Below are 25,285 nucleotides of genomic sequence, written 5' to 3' on the forward strand. Positions count from 1 at the left end.
ACCCAACCTGCTGCAGTGGCTGAGCAGCTGTGGCGTACTGCTGATGAGCATAAAGTCATAAGTTCGGTTACCAGTCGTGGAAGCTGCATTCCAACGAGGCAGAACGCTGAAATGCTCATATGCTTAGATTTACATACAGGTTAAACTCCAGGTGGTTGAAATTAGTCTAGGGGCTCTGATGTCTCTCATAGCTTGTCAGCTGCTGTGGAACATTATACCCCACAATTTGAAAGGGAAAAAAAAATGAGAAAGGCGCTATAAGCCATCAAAACAGACGAGTTTGAAAAATGTTTCAAAGGATGTAATCGCAGATTGGACAAATATATCAAGTGTAATGGAGAGCACTTTGAAGGTGATAAGGTTGTTTGTAAAAAATAAATAAATACATAGCTTTCTGAAAAGAATTCGAGTTGCTTTTGGGTATATCCCTTCATATACAGCCTAAAGCTGAAATTTTTGTTGTCTGAACTGCCCAGCAATTTGCATCATGTGAAGGGAAACATTGTTGTAGTGTAGAAATTGGACTCACAAGCTGTTAATCACAGGTTTAGAGTGTCAAAAGTTCCCGCCGTGGTTGCTTAGTGGCTATGGTGTTGGGCTGCTAAGCACGAGGTCACGGGATCAAAGCCTGGTCACGGTGGCCACATGTTGATGAAGGCAACGTGCAAAAACACGTGTGCACTTAGATTTAGGCGCATGTTAAAGGACCCCACATGGTCCAAATTATTCCGGAGCCCCCCCCCCACTATGGTGTGTCTAATAATAAAATCAGGGTTTTGGCACGTAAAACCCCATAATTTTTTCTTTTTTTTTTTTAAGTGTCAAGATTATCAAAAATATCAAAAGCAAGATATATCTAATGAAGTTTCAATAGCTTTTGAAGCTAGCAAAGTGTATTCTGTTTGGTTATTTGGTTCAGGTTGGGCTTGAGTTAAAATTAAATTCCTGAAACTGAGAGCGGAATACTTTTCAGTGTTAACTGAATATGCAGCACCATAAGTAGGTATCTGCACATAGAGAGCGGGCTGTTGAGAAAACCAATGGGCCCCAGTATCTCAAAGATAGCTGTCTGTTTGCAGAGTCATTGATGAACAAGACCAACCGTGACAAGTCACTGGAGGATGACACAGAAGAAGACAGTGACGAGGTTAAGGACAAAGACGAAGGATCGGGAGATCGCATTCAGGACTTCTGAACGTCCTTCCCAAAACATGGCTGTTTGAGCCTCACCCCATTCCCCTTTACCCTTCGCGCCCCTTTACAATTCACCACCGTTTCTCCTTGACGCACCCGCTTGTTCTGTCGGTGATAGCAAGTGCAATAGTCTGGGCCTCATCTGTTCTGGTTCACAGCAAGGAACAAAAGAAAATTGGGCAATGGTTGCCAGTAGGAACCACATTTGTCTTCAACAGTTGTCCTGACACTTGTGTGTCTCATTTTAGCAGGAACTGACAGCAGTAGTGGCATTCTAATATGAACACATTGGTTCTACTTCTCAGAAGCCACAGATGTGTCTTTCATCATAGGTGCACTGTTTTTTTGTTGTTGCAATTCAAGCATTGTTTTTCAAAGGAAATGAGAACTTTGTTGTTGTTGTTACATTGAGGAAGTCGCAGCATTAGAACTCAACTGTGTCAGTGATTGATCAAAATTTATTATTTCTTACCACTACTATTTAGTGTGGGTTTCTTTGGACTAAGAATTGAGAGGGAAGAAATGTGCTAGCATGGAGTGCTATTATATGTGATGTACAAGATTCTTCAGCGTTTTATTATTTGCTTTGTTAGTATGTTAACATGTTGCAGTGTCATATATTTACCTTTATTTTGCAACCCGTTACAGAAACGTTCAAATTGTGTGGTTTTGGGGTATGACATATTCTGTTAAGCTGGTGCATTTTATTTGCCCTGGGCAATTTATCATGACAACCACTTGTGACAATTCCAGCATGTTTTGTGAATGGTTGCTTTAGGTTTATCGAAACCACAGTGTCTTGATTTGAGGGCATGATTCAGTTATGTCTTTACCTCAGCAAAGGACAAATTTTTAGGGGCTACATAAAACTATTAGCATAACCAAGGCTTACTTTTATGAAGCGTGTAGCATATGTCTTGCGAGTATGTCTATTTGGGGCTAGGATATACAAATATTATGCTCTTCGTGAATACTCTTACAGTTTTGTGGATATTTCCCAATGGTGTATTTATTATACAGCAAGCATGGTTTTAATTACTGACATGTTTAATGCTTGCCTTTACTTGCTTACATGAACCTTATTTATATTAACAAACTGTGTCACAATTTTTTGGTTGTTGCTGGTTGTGCTGATTTTGTAAAAGGTTTAATTAACTATGTCATGTGGTGGAGCTTATTTTGGTAACTCTGTGGTGCCATGTGTTTATACTGTGCCATTGTTGCTTTCTTTGTTTTCTTTGAATGCCTTTTAATGTTCCTGAGGCAAAATACACCTACGTTTGTGTCTGCAGGAGAAAAGTGAGTCTTCTAGCAACCTATGTTTCATAGAATTTGCATAAAGCCAACAGAATCCAAGTCTTCCATTTAAGTTGAGGGCCACATCTATTATCTTTGTTAAAGGTGTGCTTATTTAGCTTTGTGTTTTAGCCTTTGAGGACATCAATAGCTCTCATTGATGGTCATGTTCTTAAACTCTCAAGCTTCTGCAGTGTTTTGTTTGCATTTCCTGATCATTTAGAAGGAATTATTTGGAACTGACATAGGAAAGAGAAGTGAAAATGCAGCTCTTGCTGCTTTTGAATGTCATTTGTTTCACAGCAACGGGCTTATAAGATTGCACAAGCTTTATTAATAAGCTGTCATCAAGGAGGCCAATTCAGTGATTTAGTGTACAAATACTTCTGTGATAATAGGTTAGCTTGTGCCACAGCGATTTGCTGAATCTGACATTTATTCTAGTATGTGTCCCAAAATTAGAGCTTTTAATAATCTGGCAAAAAAGTTGTGCGTTGTGATGAACTAGTTTAGACAATGCTGAAATTCCTGACTGCATGCCATGCATGGACAAACTCACAAGCTACTTGCAGCCATTTCTGTTGGTCTTGGCATGTATCAATGTAACTCATGTAAAAGCTTTTCTTCTTCTTCTTCTTCTTCTGAGCAGTTCTTTCCCATGTATTAAGTTTTATGTAAGCAGTATAACTTTCAAGTGGTTATTTTTCCCAAGCCAATACAATGTTCATTTGGCAAAAAGGTTATCGAGAACAAGATCTGTAGGGGTAAAACAAAAGTTCTAACTTGCAAGATATCCTGTTGTTTAAATTCAGAATCATTCTTGTGGGTCAGTTTGTCTTCTTTTCTTTTCTTCCCCGAAGCGCTCAAGCTACACGGCGTTTGAATCTCATTATTGTTATCTATGTATCCAACTGTATCTGTATCCAACTTTCTTTGTCTCAAGATATGGTTCACGCCAGCAGTCAACCTCGCCAGCAAATCTGTGCAGCTTCATTTAACCCATGCTAACACACAAGGCTGTCAAAACTCTCAAGTTTGACTGTCATCGTGATTATGTGATTGAGCAGGGGTATTTGAACAATATATTTATTATTAAATTTCTTGCCTCTAGACAACTTTGCCTGCAAGTCTGTACATCCACATTCTAATGATGTGCACAGAGAAAAAAGTGGAGGCAGTTATCAGCTCATTCTTTCTCTTTTCTGTTTGTGTTTGGATTATTAATCATATACCGTGTTTCATTATGAGCCCAATGTTAATAATGCAAGATTTAGTTATTTGAGTTTCCTGAAAGCGCTGTGATGCCATTAACATGAAAGAAACCTTTTTTTAGACATGACAAGATTGTTCTTGAGCATTTTCAATGTGGCATTGCTAGTGTCAGTTTCCGTTGCACAAGTGTTTCATGTTTAGCAGTTTGAATTATCTCAACCCATACAGCTGTGTTTCAGATGCATCTGCATTACCTTGTCAGTGGCCTGAGTTCACCTTGTTGAATCATTTAAATGACCTGCCATGCAAGACGCTTGCTATAAGTGCATTTATAGGCATGAATGAGAACAACAGCGTCATTACCCTTTGCAGCAACTTCATGCATTTTTGCATGTCTAAAGTGCATCTGAGAAGCCCGTTGCTTGCGGAACAAACCATCAGTGCCCATTTGGGCTGCTGTTTTTTTTACATGCGGAAGCAAGAAGTACATTCCAGTGAAGGCTGTCAAAAAAACTGCTGCTGTTGGTGTAGGAGTGCATAGTTTGTTGGTTGGTTTTCTACAGCCTTTCTTTGTTGTTCCATGGCATGGCTTGATACCTGCATATTGCTTCTCCTTCATTTCTGTCCAGGAAGCATAGCAGCAACATTGAGAACCAGCGTGGTGATGAGATCATTTTTGTGCAAGCTGTCTGTTCTGTGACCTACAAGCAGGAACTACTATGAGCATTTGTGTGGAATCTTCCTGTTCTGTACACATGTTTTTAGCACTTACAGAATCTAGCACCTACAGAATTAGCGCATGTGCAGGATTTAGTGTGTGCAGAATGTTTGTGTTCTGTGCAGCTGTTTTACTGCATTTCCTGTCCCTGTGTCTTACCCTCCAAGGCAAAGGGGGTGACTTTTGAAGGCGTACAATTGTGTTCTCAAAAGTCTTGTGTTGGTGTTTCAATCTGCTCAGAAACTGAGCATAGTGTGACAAAACAGATGCTGTTGTATTTCTCATTGTTTTTGTGACCCCTAGATAACAGGTTTCAACTGTACAATATTCAAAAGTGAGAATGCCAAAAAAAAATCCACTTAAGCCCAGTATTCATAACAGCAATTCTTCAATGTTTGCCAACCACCATAAGCAAAAAGCTGGAAATTGCATCATTGTTGTGCTGTCAAGTCCTGTATGTAGCCGAGCTGATGTCAGCTGAAACAAGGGGACCCGTGCACATTGCTGTTAAAATGCCAATGCTTGTCTGAGGCTTAGCTGTCAGATGTATGCGAAAATCTTATTTGAGGAACTTTTTTGTGATGCCAAAACTGCACAAAGAAACTTGCGAAGGTATCTGCGAGTATTCTCAAGCATACTGCATTTCCTTTTTACTTTTGTCTGACAACTTTCTGCGATGCCTTGTTAACTCTTGCTTGTAATTGGCATGATTCATCTAGGCAGCTAGTGAACTCTGAAAGTAATATTGCTGTTTTTCCCTACTTATTGAAAGTTGCCTGTGACATTTTATCACATGAGAGACTGCAAGGATTAGTCCTGGGCTTAATGGGACGAGTGGGAGGTAGTCCACAATGCATAACTAGCATCTTTGTTTAACAAAGTGTAGCAGTACAAACGTCTTCTTTTCTTATAAGTGCCATCCGATGTTTTTCTGTATGCATTTATGCCACATGTATTTACTACTTGCATATGGTCATGGTAACCACTATGTAACAATGTTTTTGTAGGCTGTGATGAATAAAGTACCACTACGAGACGTACATTATGTAGTGTATGACCTAGTATGTATGTAGTCCATACACATAAACGGTACTTTGTATACAGACGTATGCCACTGTGCAAATGTAAGACTGTTCATAAGCACTAGCATGGCATCTGCATGGAGAGGCAACATAGAGGTTCACAATTGTTTCTCTGCCTCCTTTCTAGGGATAAGATTTGACCAGTGCAACGTTTGTCAACTTGTTTACTTACTGCTGTCTGTCACGAGCACCTGCACCTCCCAGGCGACTGTACAGCTGCACTCGTACAGGTTCACAATAAAGGAAAAGGCATATGGCTCTCTGCCAGCTAGTGTTGAGTCATTTTGCACTGATTTGGACATTACAGGGCAAAGACAGATTGAAATCATAACAATCCTCTACAGCAAAACATACTATATAGCAAAGTTGAACGGGGAGCTGCAGTTTGTTATATCCACTACTCTGTTATAACAGTTTTCTGTCTTCGCGACTGACATTGGCCACCAGGAAGTGAGGGGAACAACCTGTTTTTAGCAACCATTTGGTAAGCCAATGCAAAAGCTCGAAGCCCGCTAAGCCTCACCAAAGGACCACGAAAGATTTTCTGCTGCATTTTCGTCAGCAAGATGAGTGCTTTCACTAGTGCAGTTGTCGGCACGCTAATCTATTTATGCCATCATTCGTGCGCACACCAAGTAAGCATCGTAGGCTTTGCAACATTTTGTTAGCGTGCCAGCAGAGCGCTGCAGGCCTCTGTGTTGTCGGTGTACGTTTCTAAACGCCAAAGAAGCGTTTCTTTACACTGGCTCGCAGCGATGGGACGAAATCGGAGGATTGCAAAGAGCTCCCCCGGCACGTTCATTAAACGCTGATAGCATGAGCATGAGTATTTTGTAATGAGCCCTTTCATCTTGCATTATATATAATTTGTTGCATTGAGTACCCGATAACAGCATAACGGCAGCGCGGCTTCACCTGAGCCAATGACGAAGGCAGAAAAATAATGGAAACGGAAACGTCTCTATAAAACACGTTTCCAGGAGCCACAAAAACCTTTTGAATGCACATGTGCATTCATCGCGACCTCGGTACAGTGCAGCATTTACAGAAGCATCCTTGCAGTATCCCAAACAGGCTCGGGTTGGTACCATCGCCTACTCTTTTCAACCTGGTGTGTGCCATATACACTGAGTGCTGCAGCGCTCTATATATCTGTCCCGTATGCACTGATGATATCACACAGAACGCCAATAATACCACATATCACTCTCTGGATGAATTGCAGCTCGACAGGACACATTCAGGATACTCTGCAACATGCTGCAACCACAATGGACAGTTGTTCGTCCTGCAAATCGTAACTACTGCTAATCCAAAACAGTAATATTAATATTACAGGTAAAGCTGTCGGCCTAAAACAAGGCAAGCAGGTTCTCAGCATGCTCCATTGCATTTCCACTTCTCAGGAGTTAAAAATGATTGGATATGTATGACTTCATGACTTAAACATAACGTACGTTACCGTTATACCGATACCGGCTGCCACGACTGCGCATGCCATGGGAAGTGCAGTTTAGTGGATTCCGGCAGTTTACTGGAATGGCTGCTGCCGATTACTGTGATTGTGCCCATGCAGCTACGTGACCCAATTCGTTAGCGTTACTATTATGTCAATCGTGACAGCAAGAAATAAATGGTATAATCGCGGCCATCACTTGGTCCCTCACACTAGGACAAAGCGAATTAATAAACGGTTTTAGTTTAGCATAATAGCGGGATCGAAATGCACATACATGATTCCTTTGTATGGCCCAGTCATGCGAACTTGCTGCAGTGTTCCCTATTTCAGAGTGACAGGTGGCAAAATACACCGAACCTGAGAATGGACAGTGTTAGGTTGGCATGTTTATCAAAATAGTAGGATCGAAATTTGCATGCATAATATGCTAACGACCTATAGCATTTAGCATACGCATGCTATTTCTCAGTTTTAATGTTACTGTCCTTATGTGATTTACGTATAACAAGGCGGTGATACTGGCCACCTGCTTTGAGCTGAATTTGGCGTTGCTTTTGTAGGATTCACTTCGTTATATAGTAGCAAATGACTGTGTAGACAGCTTTTGCTTAGTCTCGGGCCGCTTCTACAACAGAGTATTTGCATAACCTAGTGGAGTTTTCAAGATCGCTCCTCATTTTGAATGCGTTGAGGCCCAATGAGAGAAATATGATGATGGTGATTTATTGGCATCCCCTATGAAACAGGGTGGTGACAAATAATCACCTAACCTAGTCACCATAGGCCACCATAGTTACCACCTAGCCAAATAGACATTTAATTTCCGAGATGCTAGCGCCACCTATCGGTGAAGTCGGGAGATAGGCGGGACGGCATACGGCCTCTGAGATCGAAAGATCTCGGAGGTTATGGTCGGCAGACTTTCCTGCTTGTACTGATTTCGCTGCAGATCGGTTGACATGGAAATTACAAATACAACATGCTGCCAGCTGCCATTGCACTGCCTCTCGCGCTTTCCGGACGCACACACAAAGCTTGGCGAATAGGTAATGAACTGAAGCATAACTGCGAGTCGGCCTAGTTCGAAAAGATTCATTTTTAAAAAACACTTTGAGCGCAAAACAAACAGGCCCAAAGAAAAGGATCAACACAAGGACGAGCGCTTTCTAACAACTGGTTATCTTTTCGAAGAACCATATGCTTATATAAATACCCACAGGTCTGCGCGATCCAGTCAACAGAACATGCCGATAGCGCATATAACAACACCTTTGATTATTTTTTAAAAAGCCGCAGATCAGCGCTACCCGGTCAACATAATAACAGCTAAGCGTATAAAACAAGCACTTAAGACGAAAATGCGTTAAAGATATGATGACAGGAGCGAATTCTCTTTGTCTAACAATGAAACGGAAGGATGGCTGATGCATTCTTCCTTTAGTTTTTCAATCCAGTGAGTTTCCACAATTTCTCTCGCGGTTTGATTTCTATGCCTAAACAATATGTCGGTGCTTCTAAGACAAGGTAAGGACGCATGTTCTTGACAATGCATTGCCAAATGCGTACTAGGGCCACCTTTCAGACTAAGACTAAACAATTAAGTGTCCCCTTAGTCTAGTGTAAATTCATCTCGCAGTCTGCCCTACGTTCAAAAGTGCTGTTATATGCGCTATCGGCGTGTTCTGTTGACTGGATCGCGCAGGTCTGTGGGTACTTAAGCAGATGGTTCTTCGAAAATAAAATCAGTTGTTAGAAGCGCTTGTCCTTTTCTTCGGCCCTGTTTGTTTTGCGCTCAAAGTGTCTTTTTTTAAGCGAATAGATAGAATCACTTAGGTGCACTATGTATGCCAAAATCAAAACGTAATGGAGTAGCTTCCCATACGTAAACTACGCCCTCACAACTATTTCTGCAAAGTTCGTTTGCAGAACGGTAACATTATTTCCCTTAACCCTGCTATTACGCTAACGGTTAACTAAAACTGTTTTTATTGAGATCGGGTTGTTCTGCGACTGCTAGGCCTAAAGCGACAGCATCGAAGCGGGAAAATGTGTCGATGTCCACCTGCGTTGATGTCCACCTGCGCACAGCGTTGATTAGCAATGCATGCGCAGCGTTAACGTTTATACTGCGAACAGATCATTATACTTTAAGCAGCGTGACCAATATCCACCGACTTCACAATAGGATTAGGAATCCCACATGGTGTTCTGTGGAAGAACACCATGAGCTGCGTTGGCGTATCGTAAAGAACGAAAAACTGACGGATGGATGGATGGATGTTATGAGCGTCCCCTTTGGAACGGGGCGGTGGGTTGCTCCACCAAGCTCTTGCTACTATGCTGCCTAATATCCTACCTAGGTTAACCAATGAAAAAAGAAAAAAAAAACACTATGAACTACCACGTCCAAATTTTCTGATCCCCTATTGCTAACTGTGCTTTTGTACGTCTCCTTTATTTGTTGTTTCCCTGCTTTTTTTTCCCACCAATCTTCCAATCGCCTCTTACTAATCTCTATTGCGGACATGTTTTCTTTTCCACTGCTCTCGCTGAACCCAAGGGCTTAGGCCAGTGGTGCCTAAATCGACCGCTGGGCAAACGTCTTCACATTCTAATAAAACATGCTCCATCTTTCCCTAGCTTTACCGCAGCAAGCAGATGCTTCTTCTTCCTTCTTACAGTTCGTGTAAGGCATCCTGATCTCGCTTCGAAAAGTAATATGATCTTCTCTTTAAGTTATCAAAAATTGTATCTTTCCCGATTTCGTTTTTTCCTCTTAAGTAGTTACTCATGGCAGGTTTCTTTTCCATATTGGCGCCACCCATAAGATTATTTCGACCTCTCTGACTTTCCGCTAGATGTTCTTTGTTGCTGTGTTGCCCACCCTATAGGCCGCGTATACTTACTGGTAAGCTTCTTAGCTCTTTCCCTCCACTGTGAATCAATGTTTTTCCTGTACAGATACCTCAATACCCTCCCAGTCCAATTATTTTCTTCCATATTTCTCAGTCGCTCTTCATGATCAATTTTACTGTGAGCTTCCCTCACTTCAAAAGTTGTCCAGCCCATATATCACCTTGCACAACTTCATTTGTAGTCTTCCCGTGAGCGTCCAATGCGAGGCGTTCCACAGACCTTTGGTTGCCATCGAGTCCTGATGGTACCTCCGATTTCAAGCAAACAACCGCATTTCCAAATGTAAGTCCTGGAACCATTACAACTTTCCACATACCCCGGAGCACCTCGTAGCCCCATAGCGATCTGTGTTTCATTACGGCTGCATTTCTCTTTCCCCTTCACTGTTATTGTTTTTTCCTATGTTTCCATATATCTATTGCCTTCATATTTATCCATATATATACCAAGGTATTTATATTCTCTTACCTGAGGTATTTTCAGGCCCTGTAGGGCCACTCTCTGTTCACTGTTTTCACTGAATACCATGACACCTGATTTTCTAACACTAAATTTCAAACCTAAATCCTTGCCTTCCTGTCCACAATATTAGCCAGACGTTGCAGATTACTTTGCGTGTTAGCTAGCAACACAATATGTCGTCCGCATAAAATAAACCTGGAAGCTGCTGCTGTACTACTGTACCCACCTGTTTATATGAGAGATTAAACCCCATCTTACTTCCTTCTAGCGCCGTCTCCATCCTCACCATGTACATTATAAACAGCAGTGGGAATAAAGGGCACCCCTGCCTCAGTCCCTTGTTGATATCAATTTTCTCCTCGCTCTTTATCCCTTCCCATTCAACGCAAACGGCATATTCTATGTAAATCTCTCTCAAAAGCTGCAGACAATCGTCAAAAGCCTTCCCCTTCCAGAATATCCCACAAAATGTTGAGGTTTACGTTGTCCTACGCTCCTGTAATGTCTAAAAAGGCCACATATAACGGTCTGCTTTCTATACTTGATATCTGCCATCTGGAGGTGTTGCAAGGAAACCGGGCGCGTGACTTTATGACCTTCTAGATTTGCGCGCGCCAGCGCGCGCATATCTCGGAGGCCATGCCCGCTCTATGAATGCTAGAAACGCTCGAAAAGGGGCTTGTGTGTGTGTGTGTGTGTGTGTTTTTTTTTAGTTTTCGCCTAAGAGGATTATGTTTTCTCGTATGTTCAAATTACAGTCCGATGCTATCATGTCTGTAGGTTGTATGTAAGTCGTACTTTGCGATTTTTCTACGTATTTTACCTTGACAAATTCAATTAGTTCAGTAACTTCCTTGCGCCACATGGAAGGCTTGCGTGGTTTGGTATCCATGGTTCGAAGTTCATTTTGCTGAACGGCGTTCCACGCTGGACTCCAAACGCAGGACACAGGGCCGTTAAAGAGTTCTTCAAAGTATGGGGTGGAATTAACAGCACCACCTTTCCTCCTTGCGCCGCTCCTTATTGATGTCACTGAACTTTACGTTTGTCTTATGCCTCAAGAATTCACCCTGGGGGCCTAGGTCTTTCTCCGTCGCCTACAGGCTGACTCAAGGTCGATCCAAATATGTCGCGAAGCTTCGGGCGAAAAGCGGTTCAGTACATATTGTCACTTACATCAGCAAGGGGAGGTTATGGGAACAGCGATTGAAGCGCGACTATGTTTGGAGGGAACAAACATTGGGAAAGAAAAGAAGTGTTTTTTTTTTAATTCAAGCGAGACGCCAGTTAGATTCATTCAACGAAAATAAAGTTCCTGGTCAATTTTATATATCCGTGTCGAGTTAAGAAAACACACGTTTATTTAATTTTATTATTATTGATAATTCTTTTCAGCGCCCATCGTTACAGGGGGCGTTGACGCACGCCACTATCACTCGGAATGCAATGCACGTCTTGAAATGAGCAGAAAGGTGCACTCGTAAAGTTCACCTGTTGAAATACGCCTCCCTCACAGTTTGTGCTTTCTTGCTTGTCGAAGTTTGTCTGAATTTGGTGACGCGGGTAGCTTCATCGCTTCTTAATCTGTTCAGTCGCAAGTAGTGAGTTACGACCGCCAGATAATTGTGTAGTTGTTTTCGTGCGACTGCGCCGGCCGACGGGCTTGGCGTCCGACGATAGCATCAACACTCTGTTTTGAACGTATAGGCTCCTATGGAAGCTTCGCTACCAGGTATATTTACCTTGGCGGACTTCTCCCTTAGCCTCGACGTGCTGGAGAGATGTGCAGTTACATCGTCATCAAAGCCATAGCCACCGTGGCCAGAGCATAATATAAGCAGCCAGCATGTTGCTATACCCGCAGTTCCATTTGACACGAAGTCATCACACCAACAACCCGGCACCTAGTCTGGGGCTGCCATGCTCACGCGCCAGCTAGACAATGCCACACACCCGTTTCTAAGGCTGAGTCTGTCAGAACCCGTGGCACCTTTTTACAGCGAAGCTGTACATGGCTTGCCGATTCGTCCCTCCGTCTGCCTGTCGGTCGCTTGTACGCCGAAAACTCCTCCGGCGCAACCCCATGCGCTTGCGCGAAAAAGAAAGAGAAAGAGGCGCGCGATTAGCCAACACCACCTAGATAGCACAAGGCCTGTTTACTTCGTTTATTTTGATCCATGACGTCACGCTACCTGACCCGAAATTTCATTTGACAAGGCTGGCGTGATGAAAGCGGTGACGTCAAAATCCCTACTGCCTACTCGGAAGCATCCCCATTAGATCATATGGCAGTCGGGCCAGGTAACATCACGTCATGGATTGGAGTGTAAAGGCCTTGTGCTATCTAGGTGGCGTTGGGTTAGCTGCGCCAGTGGTAACGTCGTCACTCTCCGTCGCAGCCGAGCGCGCGCGCAGCAGTTTCTCTCCGGCTCCGAAGTGGGTAGGCCATGTGTCTTACGTACTCCTGAGGAGCAGGCAGCTTTCGATCAGCAACGCCGCGAGCAGAATCGGAAACGAGCTCGTCTACGCTGTGCCGATGCTGCAGTCCGGGCACAAGAACAGGCTCGTGCAGCCGAGCGCAAGCAGCAACTGCGTACCGAGGATCCGGCAGCTTACCAAGCCGTCGTTTAATGAACTGTCGGGATTAACCCAATGATAAACACCGAGCCGCACGTTTCAGCTTCGCTGGTTAAGCACCTGTACGGAGTGCTTGCGCGGTGATTTTTTTAAGTTTCTTGCATCCTCGTATTTTCTGCTCTGCTGAGTATGTCGAGGAGTTTATTATGTAAGATGCGCATGGAATCCGTACCCGACGTCCTTCAGTCATAACACGCTCCATGCACAGACGAGCTCTGAAGAACTATATATGTGCGCTTCTCAAACTGGCTGCGGCACCACCCCCTGAAGACAGAGAGAAAGAACTTCATGGAAGCTGCAGATGTAGTCGGCGCTTGCTACTTTTCCTTTTATCTCAACCACCCCTTCAAGTGCAAATGTAGATTCCTTTGTGAAATCTTTGTCATTGCACTTGGTGTAACCCTCTCCTGCTAGAGCAGCATTGCTGCCTGCAGTATTTTGAAATTTTGAAATAAGACGACCTGCACAAGCCTTCGGCATGTTCTTTCAGGGACGAGTAGGGTATCCTCAAAGGAGAAGGGGAGAAAAGGGGTTCCCCCTCTGGATCCGACAGTGCTTACTACAGAGGAGAAAATGAAGTGTGAAGTTCATTTGGATGAATGCCTTCCGTGTTCAGTGGCGCGATGTAACCTAGAGGCGAGAGTTCTCGCAAGAGAAAAGCGAAATCATTTATATGAGACGATATACTCTCTGCGCGTCAAAAAGGCAATAAAAATGCCGAAGATTGAACGTCGGCTAAATGGAATCTCACTTATCGAAAAATTGCTAAAGCGCAAGCTGCTATGCTATGTGTGTAGCATCGATCGTGCAAGTTCTTGCTATAGAAAGGACCGCTTCTTGCAAGTGCAGCTGCCCGACTTTTATGCATAAACAGGAACTGTACTAATATTGGACACTGACACTTACTGCTGGGCTGTCCCTAAACTTGACCGATGAATCAAAAGGGAATGAATTTGTTTAGGCCAGAACGGGCTTGTTTGAGCATGTAGTTTCAGCCACGTGGTACTCGCCATTGAAGAGCATATATCGCGCATCGCCTAACGATCGAGTTAAGCGTACGAAATATGAAAATTACTTTCTTACCAGCCGCAGTCTTTCTCCGTTGTTCTAGCTATTACTTTCGTACCCTCTACACAGAAAATATATCCTTCTTTCGGTCAGATCGAGAGGCGGACAGTGTTTCGATCAGCTGGTTGATTTCATGAGGTTTAGCAGGGCTTCGGATTACTTTTGACCACCCGAGGTTCTTTAACGTGCACGTATACGTACGTACGCGAGCTTTACTGCATTTCGTTCCCGTCGAAATATGCGGCCACCGCGGCCGGTAATCGTCCGCGACCTCGTGCTCAGCAGCTAGAATGCCATAGCCACTGCGACAGGTCATTGTTTCAGCGATGACTGTCTCCGTTTAATTAAAAAAAATACGGATATGATAACAAAATGATCGAAAGTATCAATCACCAAGATTCATCGTAGGCGCACTAGAACTGTAGTTGCAATTAATAATAAACCTAACAGCACATTTCATAGGTTGTTAAATGTTGTGTTTTGTTCAAACAGAATGTTAGGTAGCTTTTATTTTTCTTCTGAATTGCGGTTGGACATCCTAATTTCATTGTATATTTTTTTCTTCTCACGTCAGATACATTCACATATTTTTTTTTTCATCCAGTCAATGAAAAAGATAATTCAAATTTGTATGTAATATTTCTTTCCTCAGTGACTTCCTTTGCGCCTTGTAGGTATATATTACAATTAATGTTTAGAAGTGCGAATAGTCTGTGATGTCGTGGCAAGATTTTGTGAGGCCTATCCTCATTTAGCTTTACACCTTTGATTGTTTTCTATATCTTTCACAAATAAAGATGTTTCTTCTCTCTCCTTCTCCATCTCCGCTTCTTCTTTTTTTTTTAATGTCGTTAACATTAGGAGGCATGTGGTTATTGTATAAATAAAGTGACCAGTACCAAAAACCATAACCAAGTGCTATCACCAGTTTCGAGACTCGAAATTCACGACGAAATACATTGCTGTTAACATTGTATCTGCGCTGCGAAAATGTGCACTGCTGAAAACTGTCAAGTCTAATAGCAACGTATTTCATCACGGATTTTAAGACAGTTTAACTTCACTGAATTAAAAGATTTTACGGCGCTTTTTTGTCTGTCTGTACCCTATAGCTGTTGCCGAAGAATCGCCATCGTCAGTTGTCAATGATCCTACAAGACTATCGCCTTTTACGAAGAACACTACCACCGCCTCATAATGCTCTGACGCGAGAGGAAGCCGTAATATGGCGAAAACTGCAAACAAACACATATCCTCACTTGAGTCTCTACCACGCCATACACCCTGTGCTGTATTCCTATAAATGCCCACAGCATGCGATCAATGCGCAACGCTTTACCACATGGTATGGACTTGCGCAAGCACACCACAGCTCCCCCCCATAACACACCCAACCACACGGCAATGGGAGGCAGCGCTGTCCAGCTCAGACTCGACGGACCAGCTCAACCTGGTCAACTGCGCGAGAAGGGCAGCTAAGGCCGCTGGACTCCTGGACTGAGTAGACCACCCACTCCACAGCGGAAGAGCTACCTACGCTCGTGGGATCTCTCTCTCTCTTTCTCTCTCTCTCTCTCTCTCTCTCTCTCTCTCTATATATATATATATATATATATATATATATATATATATATATATATATATATATATATACTTTTTTTTTGCGAATTGCTTTTAGAATAAGTGAGAGAGCCTGGACTGTAAATGCTTGTCATCTATATTTATATTTAGCAGACAAATATCAGTCCCATATGGTGAACCATGGGGGCCCAAATATTGTTTGAACTTGCATTTATTTCTTGCTTCTATAAAATCTCAAGATGACACAGGGACAAAAGGTAATGAGTGCCTCACAGAGGTCCCAGATCCCGCCCATGCAGTAGAAGCAGTACAGCGCACACGAAAAATGCACATTTGCTACTAACAATTTTAATAATTAAACAGGGAATGGTCCTTCGGGTTTAAGTCTACAGCATAAATGTATCGCTAGTTTTGGTAATAGTATTCTTGAGGTTATACGCAACGAAGTACAATCAGCATTATTTACTTGCAATATTCACAAGAAAAAAAGACAGCCGATGGGAGCGACCTTGGAGAATTACAACCCGATTTCCAGCGAAGCTGTTTCTTTCAAACAGTTGCAATAAAAGCTTCAGTTTCTTCTAATTATATAGCGTACTTTTAGAAGTTGCCCTTATACATATATGACGTACGGTTCCGCTTGAAAACTTGCCCGCATGTAATGCTTTGGAGCACTTCTTGTAGGGAGTTTAAAAAGCCAGTAAACCATCAACACACACGTTACTTCGCAATAACATTTACCATGGTGTCCTCCCTCCCTCCCTGCTCTCCCCCCCCCTTCACTTTCCGCTAGATTTGATGTCGATAGAGTTCCCTGTCCTCAGAGGGCAACGGGATGAATTCTTTATTCGCAAAACACATTCAAGAAGCTCCGGATCGCTTGCATGCGTAATTTACTGCAAATATCATAATTAGTCCCTTGTCTTTGAAGTTTACCTACATATTGCCCATAACGCGCTCCTTATTTTCGTCAAATATAAAAAAAATGTCATCTTTAGTTCACCGAGGACATCGCTGAAACCAAGTCGGAACATGTTACGGCGCCTGAAGATAGGGAAAGAAAAGCGACGGCTCAGTAATTATTTACAACGCTTCTAAATGGACCAAGATCGTAAAATTTTTTTCGCACATTGCAGTTACCATGGTTACCATGTCCCCCCTCCCGTTTACACAAAATATAAACCAGTCGAAACCTATACAGCTATGTCGGAACACTGGGAAGCAAAGCTGATAGTGGCCATATCACACGCTCTAACACTTGATTAAAAATTTTTTTACAAAGGCTGTGTTTAATAACAACACATTTAACTTCGCACAGATAGTTTTGATAACGTACCACCAGTTCTCGCTCAATTTAGTCTTGGTGGATTTCATAGTTCTACCAGGACAGCAGGCTCATTTCTTCCCCGCTCGTTAGACACGCTCATAACACTCCAGAGTGCTACCATGCGTAATTTATTGCGAAAGTCCCAATTACCGATCTATTTTGAGCTTCACCTGCACATCACCCATTAACTTGTCCTTACAGTCACGAAACATAACGAAGCTGTCTCCTTTAGTGCAGTGAGGACACCAGGCGAGACTAATATATCACGTATGAAAAAGTAAAAAGAAAGAAAGATGAGGGTTGAATAATTATTCGTAACGCTTTTAAATAAGCCAGAAACGTTAAAACTATGCGACACATTGCACTTTATATGCTGCTTATTCCTTCAAAGTATAATATATCTGAAACGCATGGTTGATTTCTCTTGAGACATTAGGAAACCTAATAGCAGCGGCGTGGTACTTTCAAACACTTGCTTACAATTTCTTTAACGCTGTGTTTCAACAACACGCATTTACCGTTGCACATAGACTTGGCGTATTGTTCCCTTTATGGTCGCAAAATTTGACCTCAGTTGTAGTTATGCCAGCGCAGCCGTCTAAGTTTTTCACTGCTCGTAAAACAGATTAATAACGCTGTGGACCACTTGCATACTGGTAACTGCGCATTTAACCCAGCCTTTTGGAACATTGCCTACACATTGGCCATACCATGCCCTTATTTCCCAGATATAAACAAGATACCTTGTTTAGCTAACCGAGTAAACCGGAGAAACAAACTAAGAATCTCGTATTATGCGCAATAACACATGAAAAAACGAGGTTTAATTATATATCGGCCGTACTTGCATTTAAAAACAGGAAACTGAACAGCGTCCCAACGCATTGCGTTTAAAATTCTGTTTATTTTCACGTAATTTCAACCATCCCTAGTGCTATTGTCTTAGGAGTCTGGTAAACATTTTGATTAGTGGCAGTATGACACCCTGGAATGCTTCAATGAGTAAGTTTCTGCAAAGGCTGCAATGAACCTACACAGAATAAACATATATCGCCCGTCACTCAGAACATTGCTTCATACTTCGAATAAATATAAATACCGTTCCCCGCATATTTTACCGAGGATACCGGGGGAAAACAACTAAATGTCGTTTATAATACATAAAAATTGGGAGAAAGCGACTATTCAGTAACTGTTTTCAAAGCACATAAGCAACATACACAGTGCAAATTTTCGCTACACGGCACCAAAAAGTGGCCCTCATTTTTTCACAACACGAAATATCTGCTGTTCTTGCTCCTGCCAGGAAACAAGTAATAGTGTATCATTTATTTAGAAACAGTCTGAAAATGAAATCATGGAATTCGGAAGTCACCCATGCCTTAGAAAAAATTTAAGTCAATGTTCTATTGGTATTCAAATGGCTCTGCACGTTCGACCAAGGTCATTTTTACGAGGCTATCCACGATAAGTCGTGACTACAAAATGTAATACCACAGTTATACGTTAATAAAGGGAAATCAGACATCCCATCCACCCGTTCGTAGCAATTGCTACAAAGGAAACCCATACGGGTTCCTCGAAAGAAAAGCCTCAGAGCTGAAGAAAAAAATTCACCAGGTGCGGGACTCGAACCCGGGACCACCGCCTTTCCGGGGCAGCCGCTCTACCATCTGAGCTAACCAGGCGGCTAGCAGATGGCACGGCGAAGTCGAATTTGTCGACAACACGAAGCAAAGGCAAGTGTTTGACGTAGTAGTTCGGTGTAAACCCGCAAGGTGGAGAGAAGTAATTAATAAAGGGAAAATCAGACATCCACCCGTTCGTAGCAATTGCTACAAAGGAAACCCATCTGATTTCCGTCTGATTTTTCCTTTATTAATTACTTCTCTCCACCTTGCGGATTTCCGCAGAACTGCTACGTGAGAAATACGTGTAAGAGGTTTGATTGGATCTTTGATGGCGATAAGCTACTGAGACTGCAGCGTTATGTAGGCTATCTCTGAACAGAGATTAAAAGGTTACAGCATTCGATAATCCGACGATTTCATGCCGTAAGACACACTAGTCGTTGGGCGCGGCTGATTATAATACTTTATCCGGGCTTCCCCTTCGCTTAAATGTTGCCCGCTGACTGTGATTTCGAATACGGATATAGCGGTCCCAAAAAACCGGGCACGATGCAAGTTGCGCACGCTGACAGTTTGTTAGGGCGGCAACTGCCCAGCGCCAGGCGTTCTCCGCAAGGGTAGCGTGTATGGCGAATACCGCGCGTCCTCCGTTACAGGGCTTTCCGAGAAGGCACAAAATACAATCCTCGCTGTCCAAGCAGAGGATGCGTAGCAAAGGAAAGCATTACTTTATTGAGAAAGAACATTTAGCTTCAGCAATAGTTTTGCTGGAGTTTCCAGCGTGCAGCCGAAAGTGGCCGCTTTAAAAAAAAAAGGAGGGGGATAACGTACTTTGCACCCCCCCCCCCACTTTTGACAGTGGGGGAGGGGGGCGAGTGCCCCGCTTGACCTTCCCGGAAGATATGCCTATGTATACCTTTCCTGCTGGTATATCTCTCTCTGCAAAACGGCACTTCCGACGTAGCCACCTTGCCTTGAAAGGGAACTTAGACTCGAGTCGTTCATATAAACTGTTATGTCCCTTTCCCGTCTGACATTTCGGCTTTATGGTTGTTCCTCTACTTTCGCGCCCTTAGCGTAACGGAGCGGGTTGAGATGCATGACACAGGTCTTCGAATTCGGCCTCACAATGGTTCGCCCGGCTTCACTTTTTCTTCTTAATTTTCGTTATAGTTGCCTAATTGAGTTCGTTTTTCTTACTAACCATGCAGTGCGTAATTTTTTTTTTCACGTATAGGCCGTGATATGCAATGAAATGTTCCAGGTACACTTCATCTTTTGCCTCGTGTCCGCTGAGAGACTATCGTCACGGAGGAGAAAAACAAAAGAAGACGAAGGCTAAGCTGCTCATTTTCCTCTGTGCGAAGCTCAAGCGACCGCTAATACACCGGCCCAACCATGTCTATGGACCCAATCGACGCCACGCAAGGCATGGTGAGCCCAGCCGCGTCAATTTGGCGCCTGTGCACTCACGTACGCCACTGTCGAAAGCCGTCATCGCTGGCGCGGTTGTATACACCGAAGCGGTTCCAATCAGGCAAGCGTAACGCGAGAGGCAGAAACACTGCCGAGGAGATGGTGCTGTCCGCATTTCAGAAAAGTTCAAGTATTATCCTCGCTGACGCGTGCGCTGAGATGGCTTTCCGCAGAGGTCATACGAAGTTCCGCGAGGACTGCGTCGTCGAAAGCAGTTAGAGAGCATGTGTCGCTGCCGCATGTACGCTTGTTGTCGTTGACGAAACGCTGGCGCAACACTTCCAAATCTGGTTTCGTCTTATACGACGTGGTTATGAGCGAACGATCTGCCACGCCCACAGGCGCTCGACGCTCGCACCAAGCCGGTGCGAGCGTCGAGCGTAAATCGACCGTAAACAAAAGTAAATCGTTGTTTCAACGCTCGTCTGCAAATAGGATGAACGCCCTTTATAGGTATCAGTCAGTAAGTGTCAGAAAAGGAGTCTGTTTTTTTTTTTTTTTTTTTGTGTGTGTGTGTGTGTGTGTGTGTGTGTGTGTGTGTGTGTGTGTGTGTGTGTGTGTGTGTGTGTGTGTGTGTGTGTGTGTGTGTGTTTGTGTCGGTGTGGGTGTGTATTCGAGTTTTACACCCCGTTGTTTATTTATTTTATTTATTGACATATGCTCTGGGAACCTAACGTATTACAGAGAGGGCTTACTTTAACAGAAAATATCGTTTGCCGTTTTTCTGAAAGCGGCAAAATTTGTTCAGTCTGTCGGTGAACAGAAGAAAGCTGGCTGTCCAAAGTGCAACTTGCGAGCTTCGCATGATATTTACGGTTCCACGCATGGCTACTGCACGGCTGTCTGACAAGGCAATGGTTTCCGATCTAGTACGTGCATTTTCTATTCTTTTTCTTTCCGTCTATCCAGAAACTTTAGTATCGGCCATTGTCGCGACATAGCCCGCGGCGTCTCCCGGCAGGGAGCGTGGAAACAGTCAAAACATGTTTAGTTTTTATATTATAATTATCCCACAACGCCATTGGACACCCTCCACTCAGAACGGGACTGAACAGTGGCTCATCCACAATAAATGCTACCCGTTCTAACTCAAGTTTTTCACGTGCCATATCCTCGTACATAGTACATTTGTCGGCTTCGGCGAGATATACCGCAACCATCTCGGCCATACTGGGGCTCGGTAGGACTCACATAGGGCACGTGCTGTGATGCATGCAGGCACGGCTGCACCTAGAGGCTCCCGACATTCTCTCCATACAAAGAACAAAGATACGCTGTAGCAATGTCGAGCTTCCACCGCGAACCGCGTGCTACGCTGAAGGCACAAGAGGCGAGATCGATATGAATTTCTAGCCTCAGTCTCCATCGGCATCCTTTGACGACAGTTCTCGCACTGCTAAATAAATAAATATAAAAAGAAATCTCGATTGGCTTTAGCTTCTCTCGCCTCAAAACGTGGCATTTGTGCGCCCCGACTAAATGTTTTCGCATCTGATAAATCGTACCGAGGTACGTGCGCTGTACAGTGACTTTAGAGCGTTAGCTTTTCCAACGCTCTTGCACAACGGAAGGGGGAGCGCGAGGAGCGCCTTAAGTAAGGTTCGAGAAGAATAAGGGGCACTGTGGGGTTCGAGTTGACGCTAGTTGCAAACTACACGAAGCCAGGAAAAGCATAGGGAAAATTATCGGTTCTATTTAATCGAAACGCAGAAATGATAAGCACTTAATACGCTTTCGGGAAAATTACGCATACAGACCGTGGGTTTATGATTGTGTGTTGATACATATGGCGGTGTTGGTACTTGTCACCGTTGCGGTCGAGCCAAGCGTCCTGGTGGCATTGAAAGCGCGCGCCTAAGCTCGCACACGGCCTCCTGCACGCTGAGAGCTTCGCCGAGTAAGCTCACGGCAAAGCGAGCCTGCTTCGTTTTCACACGGCGCGCAGCCCATCTACTGCCGGGCGGCCGTTGCCTGGGAGCCCTCGGAGCCTCTGAGCATCGAGACCGTCGAGGTGGGGTTGCCCAGACAGGGAGAAGTGCGCGTCAAGGTAAGCACTCACGGCATGCGGGCGCGTCGCTCGCATCCTTCATCTGGATGCGATCGCTTGGATGCGATCGTGCATACTTAGCTATAGCGACACATTGTAGTCAAGTAGCTTAATGGGACGAACGAGAAGCACTTCCGACGAGACGGAAACTTCTAGCGCACTGGGAATACATATTTGAAAAAATAAACGTTAAAAATGTATAAAATCATTAGTTTTGAATATTTTCAACGTATATGTGAACGCAATGACAAAAAAAAAAAGTGTGCGCGTTGAATGCGCGCCGCCTTTAGCATGAAGTCTGTCGCATATACGTATAGCACAGACAATCGTGTGCTGTGGACAGTTGAGAATTTGAGAATTACGATTCTTTGCAATATCTCGAGCATAACGCGTCCCGAGCGGTCTTTTTTTTTTATTGGAATCGAACAATCAAAAATGAGTGGGACATTCACTTGGAGTCGTCTTTTGCCATTGTACCTGTGATGATCCTGGTCTTTTTTTCATGACAGTGACACGATGTTAGGATCACTGGGAAATGACACTACATTGTACCAATGGCAGATAAATCAAGGGATCCTTTAGGCATATAATGACCTCTGGGCGGGACTTCTCCGCGATAAGGTAGCCTCGCTGCCTACAGGATTATCTGACAGCCATGTCGGTTGCTCGGTTGCCATAGTCAGAAGTTCGAATCCTCGTGTACAAAAAAAAGTTTTTTTTTCTTTCTTTTTTTTAATCTGACGAAGGTAAGCTCGAATTTCACTTCCTGTAGTGCACTACCTCTCCAGGCTTGGTGTGGCGCCTGACACCGGCAAAAGATGCCTAGAGCGAGTGCGGCTATACTAATCCTGGTACAACCAAATTAGGAAGATCCACTAAGCTTCAACAAAAGACACTCCCTCACCAGAACAGGAATTGACCTCCCTGGTGCAGTATTCGGCCACTCCCTCCCAAATGACTAATTCGATCAACCAATGGCCCTCAGTCCCAAGCAGCTGCGGAGCACCCGACCAAGGCGGCGGTCAGACATGTAAGGCAGCAGAGCATGTTAAGAATATCTAGACCCAGACAGGCTGCCAATGGAAATTGACCCTGGCAACCTTTAACACACACATGAACCTCTGTCGAGCGAGGCTAGCTTAGCAGGACTTTTTGAGGAACTATCAGGTATTGTTTAGAACATCATTGGCCTTAGTGATATTAGGAGAACTGGAGAGGCCTATATAGTGCTGACTATATAACGGCCGTGTCCTCTGCTATAGAGGTCTCCCAGATAAAAAGCAAAACGGGGTAGGTATCCCTAATCCATAAGGACATATCGGGCAACCTTGACGAATTCTACAGCATTAATGAGAGGGTAGCTGAAGTCGTAATCAAACTTAGTAAGAGGTATAGATTAAAACTAGTACAAGCCTACGCTACAACATCCAGTCATGATGATGATGAAGTAGATCAGTTTTATGCAGATGTTGAATTAGCGATGAGAAAAGTGTAAACTCAGTATACTGTAGTAACGGGCGACTTCATTGTAAAAGTGGGGAAAAAGCAGGCTGGTGAACAAGCAATTCGCAACTGCGGCGTCGATTCTAGGAACGCTAGAGGAGAGATTCTGGTAGAATTCGCAGAAAGGAATAAGCTGCGAATAATGAACACCTTCTTCAGGAAGCGTAGCAACAGAAATTGGACCTGGAAAAGCCCTATAACGATGAAACAAGAAAAATTGATTTCATACTTTCTGCCGATCCCAGCATAGTCCAGGATGTAGAAGTGTTAGGTGGGGTAAAGTGCAGTGGTCATAGGTTAGTGAGGGCTAGGATTCACCTCAATTTGGAGAGAGAAAGAGTAAAATTCGTCAAGAAGAAACAGGCCAATATAGATGCAGTAAGGGTAAAAGCAGACAAATTGCGGCTGGTACTTGCAAACAAATATGCAGCCTTAGAACAGAGAGATGAAGATGGCATAGATGTAATGAATGAAACCATAACTATGCTGCTTCAGAGGCAGCAACTGAAGTGGGAAGCAAGGCACCAAGGCACTAGTAGGCAAGCTCTCCCAAATAACAAAGGACCTAATAAAGAAACGACAAAGAATGAAAGTGTCCAACTCAAGAGATAAGATAGAATTCGCGGAACTGTCAAAACTGATCAACAAGGAGAAAATAAGTGATATTCGAAATTATAACGTGAGAAAGACTGAGGAAGCCGTCAAAAATAACTAAAATAACTAATAACTAACTAAAGGTAACTTGACATAGGACAACACAGGACAAACCAAGATGTATACACTGAAAGGTAAGCAGCGTAATATCATCAGCAATCTCGAAGGTATAGTAAAAGCAGCGGAAGAATTCTGTACTGACTTGTACAGTACCCAGAGGAGCCACAATAAGTCCATTCGAAGCAGTTATGAACTGGTTGCAGAAACACCTTCAATAACTAGCGATGAGGTTAGAAGGACCTTGCAAGACATGAAACGGGGAAAGCGGCAGGAGAAGATGGAATAACGATCGATTTAACCAAAGATGGCGACATATTGCTTGAAAAAACTGGCGGCTTTCTATACGAAGTGTCTATCGAATTCAAGTCTCCCAGATAACTGGAAGAATGTAAACATTTTACTAATACACAAAAAGGGAGACGTTAAAGAATTGAAAAATTATAGACCCACTAGCTTACTCACAGTGTTATATAAAATATTCACCAAGATAATTTCCCATAGTATAAGAGCAATCCTGGACTTTAGTCAACCAAGGGAACAAGCTGACTTTAGGCAGGGATACTCTACAATGGATCACTTACATGTCATTAATCAGATAATCGAGAAATCCACAGAGTACAATCAGCCTCTCTATGGCTTTCATAGATTACGAGAAGGCATTTGATTCAGTAGAGATACGAGCAGTCATAGAGGCATTACATAATCAAGGAGTACAGGACGCTTACGTTAATATCTTTGAAAGTACCTACAGAAATTCCACAGCTACCTTAATTCTCCACAAGAAAAGTAGGAAGATACCTATAAGGAAAGGGATCAGACAAGGAGACACAATCTCTCTGATTCCATTCACTGCGTGCTTGGAAGAAGTATTCAAGCTATTAAACTGAGAAGACTTAGGCGTAAGGATGAATGGCGAATAACTCGGCAACCTTCGATTTGCCGATGACATTGTCCTGTTCAGT

General features: G+C 43.5%; 2 protein-coding genes across 2 annotated transcripts in view; both read left to right on the forward strand.

Annotated features, from left to right (window-relative positions):
• The window catches only part of Cow (Proteoglycan Cow), a 66,595-nt gene extending 61,135 nt beyond the window's left edge, over positions 1-5,460 (forward strand). Inside the window, exon 11 of the mRNA XM_075695972.1 lies at positions 1,080-5,460. Coding sequence (XP_075552087.1) covers positions 1,080-1,195 — 116 coding nt within the window. The 3' untranslated portion in view covers positions 1,196-5,460. The remainder of the gene's footprint in view (positions 1-1,079) is intronic.
• Positions 5,461-19,981: 14,521 nt separating this feature from the next.
• The window catches only part of LOC142585315 (alcohol dehydrogenase class-3-like), a 59,814-nt gene continuing 54,510 nt past the window's right edge, over positions 19,982-25,285 (forward strand). Inside the window, exons 1-2 of the mRNA XM_075695999.1 lie at positions 19,982-20,017; positions 22,005-22,106. Of these exons, the coding sequence (XP_075552114.1) occupies positions 19,982-20,017; positions 22,005-22,106 (138 nt within the window). The remainder of the gene's footprint in view (positions 20,018-22,004; positions 22,107-25,285) is intronic.

This window comes from Dermacentor variabilis, chromosome 1, assembly GCF_050947875.1.
Source record: "Dermacentor variabilis isolate Ectoservices chromosome 1, ASM5094787v1, whole genome shotgun sequence".
Classification (NCBI taxonomy): Eukaryota; Metazoa; Arthropoda; class Arachnida; order Ixodida; family Ixodidae; genus Dermacentor; species Dermacentor variabilis.